The sequence below is a fragment of the Pteropus medius genome, unplaced genomic scaffold (assembly GCF_902729225.1).
Source record: "Pteropus medius unplaced genomic scaffold, Ma_sr-lr_union100, whole genome shotgun sequence".
Taxonomy (NCBI): Eukaryota; Metazoa; Chordata; class Mammalia; order Chiroptera; family Pteropodidae; genus Pteropus; species Pteropus medius.
In genome coordinates, this window is record NW_024349799.1 from 17,341,889 (window position 1) to 17,354,582 (window position 12,694).

The following is a 12,694-nucleotide window of genomic DNA, read 5'->3' on the forward strand; positions in this document are numbered from 1 at the left end:
CGGCCAGGACCGGCGCCTCGGGCTCCCCACCCTCCCAGGCCCGCACCCGACCTCGCCGTCGGCTGCCGCTCCCCCTCGGCCGTACGGCCGCTGGCCCGGGAGGAAGGAGGAGGTAAGCCGCGGTGGCTCACCGCGATCGCGGCCCGGCCCGGCCACCCGCTCGCTCACCTGCCAGCTGTCTTCGCAGTAGCAGTGCCGACTGCAGCTCCGTCATCCTCCCCGCCAAGGGCCCGGGCAGGCGCCGGGGCTTTCGAAGGGTCGAGGACAGGCTCTGGGGGCTTCTGGAGCTGGGTGTGCTGAGGAACCCGGGCCCCCACGACGGGAGCACCGAAGCCGAAGGAGGCCGGACTGAGGCGGCGGTAGCGGCGCCTCGCTGCCGGTGCGAGTCCGCTGGGTTCAGCTCTCTTCGCAGCGCCTCACATCCGGAAGGGGAGGGTACCCGGGCCGCCGCGGCGCGCACTGGGACTTCGCTCGGCCGCTTCCCTCCTTCAACCCGCCCGTCCGCCCCACCGGTGCCTTCCCCCGCCACAGCCTCACAGCGCGCAAGGCCGCTCCGCGCAGGCGCGCTGTGGCTGCCTACTAAGGGATCAACCCGCCCGCCAGCCCTACCCCTCTGCCTCCCTGCCCCGCCTCCGTCGGCGGAATCCCGCCCCCTACGCGCAGTTGCCCTGATCGCCGCCATCTTGGGAAGGTCGACGCCCCGCTGACTGCTTGGGCCTCAGGCGGTAGACGCCCCGCAGACGCCATAACAAAGAGGTCGCGGAGGGTCAAGACATCGCCTCCGTGATGAAGCAGGTGGCCCAGAAGCGAAGGGGCCAAAAGAAGTGGTAGATGCCTAGCTGTTGGCGAGCACCCAACAGCCATCTAACGCTCTACACATGGTGTGCGAATTAGTCATTGTTAAAGCCGAATTTAGTACTGGTGTGCCCCATTTTAAGCAAGCACCCAAAATAGACTTAACATGCTGATAATTCACGTTACAGAAAGAATACACAAAAAGATTCTTGAAATAAGCAAAATGTTCTGCATCTCATAGTACAAAATGTTTAAACATCGTTAATAATAATCTCTGAGTAAGGGGAGTCGAGATTAGCAAAATCATAAACGCAATTCAAAATGTCATTCAGAAAGGCATCTAGTATGTAAAATCAAAGTGTGGGATCTAGGGTTTGGAAAAAGTAACTCAGCTCTACCTCCACTGTTCCTCACTCCCGCAGCCTTCTGTTTTGCGTAAAACAGTCTCAATAAAGAGATGGAGCAGAAAGAAGAGGAATACCTCATGGCACTCAGATTTACCTGTTCTGTCAACAAATATTTATAAAACCTGTATTAACTTGTGCCTGAACTATAGAAACAGAAATACAGCTCTGTTCCTATCGTCAAAGGGCTTAAAGTGTCTGAGTTACAGGTAAGGTAAACAGTCAATAGAGGAGCAGTTTCCAATACAATTTTTTTATTATAAAAATTACTGAGAAAACTGCCCTCATTCTCTCCCTAGAACAAGAATTAAAAGAAACAAATAAACATTGTGAGTGAATCCAAACTCTTTTGGGAACCAAAACTCCCAGGGGCTAACCCAGGTTCTGTGAGGCCTAAAGTTTACAGAATTTGAAAGACTTTTTAAGGAAAAGAATTTTAAAAATAAGGTTTGAAAATGAAATGACTATTTAGAATGAGAAAATAAATCTCAAATAACTGTAGGCTTGGGCAATCTGTCCCTTTCTCTGAGATCTCTTTAGGTGATTTATCCAAAGTGCTGCTTATTGCAACATGGCTTTGGTGATTTATCCGAAGTGCTGCTTATTGCAACATGGCTAACTCTCTGGCTTAGAACAAATTCAAGCCTTCACAAGAGCTCTGAAGTTTCCCTAGCTTTACCATAAAAAAAAAAAAAAAAATCTTTTCCAACAACACCCGTCCTTTCTGGACCAAAACTCTGTTTTTTAAAATAACTTTTAATTTTATCAAAATAGTAAATACATACTTCATAATCAGTGTATTAAGACTCATAGCCAAATCCTGCTTGCCAGAGGTGATCACTTTCAACAGTTTCTTCTGGTAATTACTTCCATTTATTCTAAATGATATGCTTTTTCATTATTTATCCATTTTAGACCTTATATATTTATTCTTGCCATAATTGATAAGAATTTAACTGTCTTATGATGCCTCTCGTCCTTTATTCTCCTAGTATAATTAAATCATATTTAGTTTTATCGATAAGTAGTTTTTACACTATTAACACTGTTGTGAATTTATAAATGTTAAATAGGAGAGCCAAATATTACAATGGGTTATAATTATATTTATTCCTTACACAGATGGGGGAGCTAGGGTTTCTAATTATAGTTTATTTCTTGCTGTATTTTGATTATAATCAATATCCTTCTTTTCTCTATCCCACCCGATTGCTATTGTATTCTATCAAGTTCTTTTTCTTGGAAGTCTCACTCCTGGAAGCCTCTATATTATGTCTCTAATCTGGGCTGGTTGCTTTGGGCCATGCCTTCTACATAGAAGTCCTCTTAGAATTTCCCATGGCCATTCTCCTGGGTTGAGTCTACTGTACCCTGGATCTCAAGTGTAATTCATTTTTGTTTACTCCCTTCTTTTGCTGGAGCATATTATCAGATAACTCTGATGAGACTATATGAGGCAAATTTTCTAAGTTTTTATATGTAAAAAAAAATACCAAAATTTTAAAGATCTATAATTTAATGTCAGTTTAGCTGGGTATAGAATTTTATGTTTAAAATCAAATAATTCTTCTTTAAAAATATGAAACCATTGGTCCATTATCTTCTAGCATCCAGCATTGCTGTTGATTGTTCTGTTGTAAGTGACCTTTTTTTATTTTTTCTTCTTGGATAGTCTTAGAATTTTCTTGTTATGTCTGGTATTTTAAAGAATCATAATAACATGCCTTTGTAGATCTATAGGATGTTTTCTATTTTTAATTAGCTGTGCTCACAGCTAGTTTTCTGGTGATACAACAATTGTTTTCATTCACATATAAATAAGCTTAGAATAATGAGATAGTCTATTTTCCTAGTATATAAAAAAATATTTTAAAAACAGTTTATTTTTGTATGTTAATCCAACAACCTCACTAAACTCTAATTTAATCATTTTTCTATAGATTATTTTGATTTTCTACATAAATAATATATGTCTAAATTTCTATTCTTTCTATTTCTTTTTTTGTAAACATTGTTTATCTTTTCTACCATGCTATGCTAGCTAGAATCTCCAGCAGAGTTTCATAGCAGATGTGGTAGTGGGCACCCTTGTCTTGTTCTTTCTTAAAGGGACTGTTTTGATGTTTCGCTGTTAAGTCTCATACTATAGATTTTTTTTTTTTTGTAGATCTGTTCAATGGGTTAGGGAAGTTCCCTTCTATTCCTTGTTTATTAAGATTTATTTTTTATAATAATTCTCAAATCTTTATCTCCAGCCCATATTTTTCACCTAAGGTTAATATCTGAATACCCAACTGTCTAACTCTGTATTCATTTATTTAACAAATGTTTATTGAGCACCTACTATGGGCTAGAGGCAACTCTAAGACCTAAAGTCTGGGCTAGACAGACCAAGTCCCTGTCCTCATGTCACTGGCATCCAGTGGGAAAGGACAGAGTAAAAAAGTAAACATAATAAACAAGTCAGCATTGGATTATGGTAAGTGATATAAAGAAATAAATAGAGCAAGTAAATAACTGCAGGAAAAGGTCTATTGTAGATAAAGGTAGTCGGGGAAGGCCTCTCTCAAGAGATCATATTTGGGATAAGATCTGAATTATAAACAGGAGATGCCACTTGAGGATTCCGGGAAGAGCATTCCAGGCAGAGGAAATGGCTACCTTTAAGACGCTGAGATAAGGAAGAGCTTGGCTTGTCAAAAACTAGAAAGGAGGTCAGCATGGTGGGGTGGCTCCACTGGAGCCTAATTAAGAGGGGCCCAAGAGGAAGTTAGAGAGGCAGTCAGGAGTCATCTGCAAGGAATTTTAACTTTAGTTTAGTTACAATTTAAGCCTTGAGAGGAGTATGATCTGATTTATGTTGTTTAAAACTCTCTTTAGTGCTTATAGAAAAGAGAAGAGTTCGCTGGAAGACCAGTCAGAAGGCTATTGCAGAAGATGAATCAAAAGATGGTGGTGGCTTAAACCAGAATGGGGGCAGGGATGATAAAGCAGGTGTGGGGAGGAACATGGATTTGAGAAAAATTTTAGAAATAAAATACAAAGGGCTTGCTGACAGATTGAATGAAGGTGAGAAGGAAAGATGAATCCTAGGTTTATGACTCCTGAAATAATTGGCTTAATTTCAAAAAGGGAGAAGGAACCAACAGGTTTGGAGGAAGGGCAGTATAAGAGATCAATTTTGTCTGAGTTCTATTTTAGCTGTTTATTAGACATCTAAACAGAGATGTCAAATTAGCATATGCATACCTAAGACTGGAGCTCAGAAAAGAGGCCAAAGCTATAGATACAAATTTGGAGATATCAGCATTACATTACCTAGGGAGAAAATGTATTGAACTTTTTTTTAAACCTAAAAATGAGTCCAGAAGCACCAAGGCATTTGCAGGTCAGGTAAAGGAGGAAGAGCCGGCAATGAAGGCTGCGAAAAAATGGACAAAGAGGAGAAAAACCAGTGTGTAGTGTTACAAAAGCAAAGACAGGAGAAAATTTTCCCAAGAGAAAGGAATGGTCAATTGCCACATGTTGCTAAGAAGTAGAGAAAGACGAGGGCTAAGAAGTGTGTACGGAATTTAAAACTGGGAGGTTGTCGTTGACCTTGACAGAAAGATTTTAATGGAACAGCGCTGACAGCAGGCAGAGCAGAGTGGGCTCAATATAAGGTTAGGAAATAGAGATTTCTGTGTTTAGCGCTTACATGAGATTTGAGGTCATGAACTGAAAGTGGAACCAGTAGGTCTAGTTCAGTAATTTTTTTCTTCTTTTAATATTCAGCTGCTCAGGTGCAGGCATGGAGAAGGCTGATAGTGGGTACATTTAGAGTTGGGGGTTAGCCAGTCAAGTAAATGGAGAGAGAGATGGAGACACACAGGCAAGTTTGTTGAAAGTGTATGAAGAGCGTAACTGTAGTAATAGACTCTTCTCTAAGCTGAGTAGAGAAGGAAGAGAAAACAGGAAGGAGCTGTTTATGGATGAATAGTGAAAAGTGATACAAATAATGGAGTCTTGATGAGATTGAAGTATTGCATGGTGTAGTTGCTAAAGCAAATGAGCTAGAAGGATAGGAAATGGTGGTTAGGGTGGGAGGCTTGAAATCTAGAATTCGGTTATGGTATAGTCATGTGTGGTCATGTGGTCTCATGTGAACATGAGAGAGTCTGGCTGGTGTAGAGGGGAGACAATCAAGGAGGTGACAGGCAGGAGTACTAGATAGGTCATCCACATGAGAATTAAGTCCCCAAGGACAAGCACTCAAGTAGGATGAAGAAAAACCAAGTAGGATGAAGTGAACCAAGAGTCAAAGTCATTGGTGAATAGGTCCACAGATAATAGCAGTAAAAGGAATAATGGTACAGCTAGATGGTGTTAACCTCAAAAGAGCTAGATTAGGGGAAGAAAGAGAAGGAGAAAAGGTTGAAAAGCAACAGTGGAAAACAAGGAGAAGATGCTACGCGCTGCCAGCCCTGAGATCCATGAGGTGGGAGAGAAGACAGCATTCCCTGGACTGAGGAAACTGATTCCTTAGAAGACAACCAGGTTCAGATAAAACCGGGAGGTGGAGAACTGTCCCATGAGCACCTCTAACTATCATTATTAGAACCCATCATCTTATCCCCAGACCTGCTATGTCACAAACAATGGTACCCTGTCACTTGAGTCAGGAATGGGAGAGTCAGCCTTGGTGTTCCCTCTTTCTCAATCTGACATCTGATTGATCACCAAGGCCTAAATATTTCCTCCTTTCCATTGCCACAGACATTTTTTAATCCAAGCCTAGATGACTGCCACAACTCCATAAAGGTCTCTTGGCCACTGGTCTTAACCCTCCCTCCCCTCATCTGTTTTCTGCAGCCACAGCAAAACTTTCCAAATTAAAATTTGGTATTGTCCCTCTCCTACTTAAAACTCTTCAGTTGCCTCCAAACTGTTTTTGGATGAAGTCCAAGCTCCCCAATATGGTTTAATTGCCCTTCACAGTTTAGCCTCGAGGAACTCTCCAGCTTTGTCCTGACTCTCTCATCCTGTGCCTTTTCCTGACACTTTCTGCTCTTGACACATTTCTTTTCCTTCTTCCAAAAGGAAGGGTTTTTTTGTTGTTGTTTTTGTTTTTTACACCTCTGGGTCTTTCCATTTACTATTCAAATGACCCAGAACACTTGTCTGCTATGAACTTGGCAAACTCCTACTAATTCACCTTTCAGGTCCTTGAAGGAAGCAATTTTCTCCAGAAAACCTTTCTCAATCTCAAAATTAAAAAATCTTACTCCTACGTTTCCTGTTTCCAGCATGTATTACATCTCTTATTCTAATATCATGCAGTATTGTACTTTTTTCTTTTCAATTGTTAAGCTTTGTGATGGCATGACTCTATTTCACCTCTCTCTTTTCCGAACTTAATATTATGATGCTATGAAGTAGGCACTCAACAAATATCTTTTGAATGAATGAGTCAATCCTATTAAATTAATAATAGGATAATATTTCAAGATTAATCTAGGCCTATGTTTATTAAATTTGAGTTTGTGTACCTGGCAGAGAGTGCTACAGAGTGGTGTGCCAAGGTGTTCTTAAATCCTCAGAATAAGCCTCTCTTAGATTGTTAATTTTACTAATTTTTTTGAGATTAAAAAGTAAAAAAATACATCAAGGTAAGTGTATAAGTGCTTGTATTATACAGGAAGAAAGACTGAAAACATAAATGAATTAAACACTTATAAAAATTGTTAGGGAGGATATAGGGAAATTGGAGCCTTCATATATGATTAGTGGAAGTGTAAAATTGTACACCCACTGTGGAAAACAGTCTGGCAGTTTTTCAAAAAGTTAAACGTATAATAACCATATTATTTGGTAATTTTACTCCTAGGCATATATCCAATAGAACTGAAAATATGTATTCATACAAAAACTTATAACAAGTGTTCATAGCATCACTTTCATGATAGCAAAAAAGTGAAAATAACTCAAATGTCCATTAATTAATGAAAGGATAAACAAATGTGGCATATCCATACAATGGAATATTACTCATCCATAAAAATTGTTACATGCTACAATTTAGGTGAACCTTGAAAACATTATTCGAACTGAAAGAAGTCATACACAAAAGGCCACATAGTATATGATTCCATTTATAAGAAATACCCAGAATAGGCAAATCTGTAGAGATAGAAAGTAAATTAGTTGCTACTTAGGAATGGAGTTGGTGGGAGGGAAGTAGAGAGGAACTGCTAATGGGTACAGAATTCTTTTTGGAATGATGAAAATGTTCTGATATTAATTCAGAACATTTGAATTAATTTGGTGACGGTCGTACAATTCTGTGAATATACTAACAACCATTGAATTGTGTACACTTTACATGGGCGAATTACTCAGCCATAAGAAGAGAGGAAACACTTTACATGGGTGAAAACTGCATGGTATGTAAATTATATCTTAGTAAACTTGCAATAAAAAATAAATATACCTAAAGAAATAAGAAAATAATAAAAATAAGAGCACAAAACAGAATATAAACAATAGAAAGGAAAACCAGTAAAGAGGAATAACAGAGGCAAAAAACAGTACTTTGAAAACTCTAATAAAATTGACAAACCTCTGGTAAACTTGTCCAAGAAAAGAGAAATCACAAATAAAATTAAGGATGAAAAGAAACAAAATCACATGGATTAAAAAGATAATAAGAGAATTATGAACAACTCTGTGCCAAAAGTTTGAAAACAGATGAAATGGATAACTTCTTAGAAAAATTTAATTTAACAAAAGTGAATCAAGAAGTAATATAAAGCCTAATTCCATCACTTTTAAATAAATAGAATTGGTAGTTAAATGTCTTCCGACAAAGAAAACTATGGGCCCAGATGGTTTTATTGATTTTTTTTTTAAGCAAATTTCAATGATCATGTAATTCTAATCTCAGAAAAACTATTGTAGAGTAAGGGGCAGAGGATACATTTTATAAGATTAGCATAATCTTGATATCAAGACCTGATAAGGGCAGTCTGAGAAAGGAAAATTTGAGGTCAGTATATAGATGTAAAAATCTTAAAGGAAAAGTGTTATAACTAGGAACAGAGCGGAACTTCCTTAACCTGTTAAATGACAGCTATCAAAATATATATATATATATCCTTAGCATAAGGCTAAAAGATGAGACCTGGAAAGCGTTTCCCTTAAGAAGAAGAACAAGACAAGTGTGTCCACTATCACCATTTCTATTCTACTATGCTGGAGATCCTAGCCAATGCAATAAGGCAAGAAAGAAATAAAAAAAATATTTCAAATGGAAGAAACTTGGATAATATTTAAACAGCTGGAGTAGAGGAGAACAGGATGGTTCAAGGAGAGTGTGAAGCATACTGAGGAAGAGGAAGCTGAGTTGTTGAGGGAAAGGAACCTGCAAGAAGACTAAAAAGAAACTAAGGAGGATGAAAACCAGGAAAAAAAATGGTAGTGAAAGTTAAGGGAAAAAGTTGTTCAAGGAGGAATTGGTCAACATGGAGGTTAAAGAAAAAATAGATTGAAAGGACTAAAATGTCCTTTGGTGACAGAGATCATGGGGATCTTGGTGAGAGGTGGGTCAGGGAATGGCTCGGTCCAAGGTGCAGAGGTGCAGAGACAGGAGTAAGTGGGCAATAGCAGTGGAAGGAAGTGAGTCAGTGCATATTTATGAGAATCTAATATGTGCCAATACTATTTGAGGCTGAATCAATGCTGAACAAAAAAAATACAATCTAAGATCTTAAAGGAGTATACGTTCTAGTGGGGACTGACAATTAGCCAATAGACCAGTCAACAAATTAACAAGATAATTACAGATACTGAGAAGTGCTGTGACGTAAATAGAGTATTAGGAAAGGCTGACTGGAAAGATTACCTTAGCTAAGGTGGTCAGAAAAGGTTCTCTGAGGCGGTGACATTTGAATTGAGACTTGAATGGTGAAAAGGAGGCTTGGGAAAGAGTGAATCCAGTATAGGGAACAGCAAATGAAAAGGCCCCAAGACTGGTGTAAGAGCATAAAGAAGGCTAGTAGAGCTGAGGCAAAAGGAATGAGGGAAGGAATAACAGACTAGGGATGTCAGAGGGAGGCTTCATAGGCCAACATGAGGAGCAGATTTTATTCCATTATTGTAATTTGAAGGAGTCTCTCCACTTTCAAGAAGTTTGACTATGAAAGAGAAAAAAAAAAAAAAGAAAAGAAAAACAAACAGCATAGCTCAGGGAAGGGATATAAATGCATAGAGACTTGGTCTTAAGTTTTATCAATGTTCTCACCTTGCACCCTACCCTCTCAGATGCTTTCACAGGTTTGAGGAGCAAATCTGTTCTTTTTTGGATTATGATGGAGTAGTAACAATGTATGCATATATGCTTGCATTTCCTCCTGAGTGATAATTAGTTTCTTTGTGCCTTGGTGCCTTAGTTCTGCCATCTGTAAAATGGAATGGGGCCTGTGTGCCTTCAGAAGGTGCTGAATGTAAGACCTTTGGGTCCTTCAAAGGAAATGTTTGCCAGGACGCCAAGCTTCCTATAGGCTCCAGAGCAGCCCACTCACCCTCAGGACTTGCTAGGCTCCACACAGTAACCCTGATGGTCCCATTAGAGAAACTGAGGCCCAGAGAGGGGAAGGGGCCTGCCCAGGTTCCCAGTAGGCAGAGATAAATCCAGAGCTAAAACCCAGATATCAGCTCTCATTTCCTGCTGTTCTCACAAAGCACACTGTGCAAGCAATGGTGAACTTGAGACTCAGAGCCTGCTAAGATCTAGTTCCCTGAAAACCTGACCTCTCCTCACCTGTCCTGGGTATTTAGGACTCCAGGAAGTCCTTATCTGTCCCAGGTGCCACCCATCTCTAAGCCCTGCTCCTCTCACCTGCCAGCCTTAGCAACAAGGAAGTTGTTGTTGACCTTAGCAAACACACTGATAATGAAGGTGCAGGAGCAGAAGCCAGAGTAGAGTGTGGAATGACTGACCATAGATAACTTTTTCAAGAAAAATGACTATCAAGGAGTTGAAAGATAGAAGACAGTGGCTAGAAAATGGGGTCAAGGAGAAATTTTTGTTGTTGGATTTTGGTTGTATTTGTGTTTTAAGATGAAGGAGTTGAAAACAAGCTGGAATGCTGACAGTAAGGAGTCAGTTGAAAGAAAATTGATAAAGATTCAGGAGAATAGGGGGTGATGAATTGAGCAAGGTTGCTGAGAATGAAAGGAGGTGTGCCCCAGAGCACAGGTGGAGAAATAGGCTTTAAACAGGAAGTCCCCTTCCTTTGTAACCAGAGGAAAGGTGGAAGGAACTAATATGGATGCAGGTGAGTTTGCAGGTGTGGGGGCAGGAGGCTGGGAGAGTTCTCTTCTGTGTGCTGGGTAAAATGAGAAGCAAGGCCATTTGCTGAGCATGAGGATGAGGTAGCAGGGAGGTTAAGAAGTGGCCATTGTGGAGAACAGTGGAGAGAGTTGACTAGGGAAAGAAGTAAGAAAGGCCAGGCAACCTTAGAGCCCAGTTGATGTTAAAGCAAGTGGTACCAATCTGCCCAGAGATGTGGTTTTATTTTCAGCAGTGTTCTCTTGGTAGGATATAGGCAGAGAAGATGGGGAATTGGAATGATTCAGGAGTGGTATGACAGAGAGTCAACTGGGAAGAGAGTTAAGAATATTGGTGAAAGGGTTGAAGTGATGACCAGAGACTCCTGTTAATGGAAAAATAGCTACACTTTAACTCAAAAGAATCTGTTTTGTCAGCGCCATTCTTCCAGGTTGATGAGAAAGCTCAGACAAACTTCTTTATTTTTTATTTTTATTTTTTTAAGTTTATTGGGGTAACATTGGTTAATACAATTATATAATTTTCAGGTGTACATTATCATTTGACATCTGTATATTCAATTGTGTATTTACCACCCAAAGTCCAATTTCCTTCAGCTACCATATATTTGATCCCCTTTACCCACTTCACTCTCCCCCTAAACCCTATGTTTGACCCCCTTTACCCCATCTACCTCCCCTCTCCTCCGCCACCCCACTAGTAACCACTAGTCTATAGTCCTCTGGTAACCACTAGCCTATAGTCCATGTCCATGAGTCTCTGTTTGTTTGTCCTGTTCATTTGTTGTTTTTAGGTTGATATCCCACATATAAGTGATATCATGTGATTTTCAACTTTTTCTGTCTGGCTTATTTCGCTTAGCGTGATTATCTCGAGGTCTATCCATGTTGTCACAAATGGCAGTATTTCATCTCTTCATTGTATATATGTACCACAGCTTCTTTAGCCAATTATCTATCGTAGTACACTTTGGTTGCTTCCATGTCCTGGCCACTGTGAATAACGCTGCTATGAACATCGGTATGCAAATATCTTTTCGGATATGGGTTTTCAAGTCTTTGGGGTAAATACCCAGTAGAGGGATTGCTGGATCATATGGTAGATCAATTCTTAGTTTTTTGAGGAACCTCCATACTGTTTTCCACAGTGGCTGTACCAATTTGCAGTCCCCCCAGTAGTGTATGAGGGTTCCTTTTTCTCCGCATCCTCTCCAACATTTGTTATTACTTGTCCTGTTGATTATAGCCATTCTAACAGGTGTAAGATGTATCTCATTGTGGTTTTGATTTGCATTTCCCTAATAGCTAGTGATGTTGAGCATCTTTTCATATATTTGTTGGCCATTTGTATGTCCTGTCGGGAGAAGTGTCTGTTCAGGTCCTCTGCCCATTTTTTGATTGGATCATTATTTTTTTATTGTTGTTATTTAGTTGTATGAATTCTTTGTATATTTTGGATATTAGGCCCTTATCGGAGGCGTTGCTTGCAAATATATTTTCCCATTCGGATGATTGTCTCTTTACCTTGTTGACGATTTCTTTTGCTGAGCAGAAGCTTTTTAGTTTGATGTAGTCCCATTCATTTATATTAGTTTTTACTTCCTTTGCTTTTGAGGTCAAATTCATAAAATCTTCTTTAAGTCCAAAGTCCTTCAGTTTAGTTCCTATGTTTTCTTCTATGCATTTTATTGTTTCAGGTCTTATATTTAGGTCCTTAATTCATTTTGAGTTAATTTTGGTGTATGGTGATAGACAACAGTCTAGTTTCATTCTTTTGCAGGTGGCTTTCCAGTTTCCCCAGCACCATTTATTGAAGAGGCTTTCCTTTCTTCACTGTATGTTTTTTGGCTTCTTTGTCGAAAATTATTTGCCCATATAATATGGGTTTACTTCTGGACTCTTGATTCTGTTCCACTGGTCCTTGTGTCAGACAGGCTTCTTTAAATGTGTGTGTATACCCCATACTTAGGAACTTAATGACCTGGTGATCCACATGCTGCAAAAAAAAAATGTTTCAGAACAGTGTTTGGTGCATGTAATGGAATTTGTTATATTTCTAGCCACCCAGTATCTTTTGATCCTGTTTCTTATATTTTGATAATTTCCCACCTACCAAAAGTAGATACCAAGACTTGCCTGCCCAACTTTTTTTGCAGCCAGGGCCCAAA

General features: G+C 39.7%; 1 protein-coding gene across 1 annotated transcript in view; it reads right to left on the minus strand.

Annotated features, from left to right (window-relative positions):
- Positions 1 to 568, minus strand: part of UBE2G1 (ubiquitin conjugating enzyme E2 G1) — an 86,842-nt gene extending 86,274 nt beyond the window's left edge. The window contains exon 1 of the mRNA XM_039886420.1: positions 169 to 568. Coding sequence (XP_039742354.1) covers positions 169 to 214 — 46 coding nt within the window. The 5' untranslated portion in view covers positions 215 to 568. The remainder of the gene's footprint in view (positions 1 to 168) is intronic.
- Positions 569 to 12,694: the final 12,126 nt, after the last annotated feature.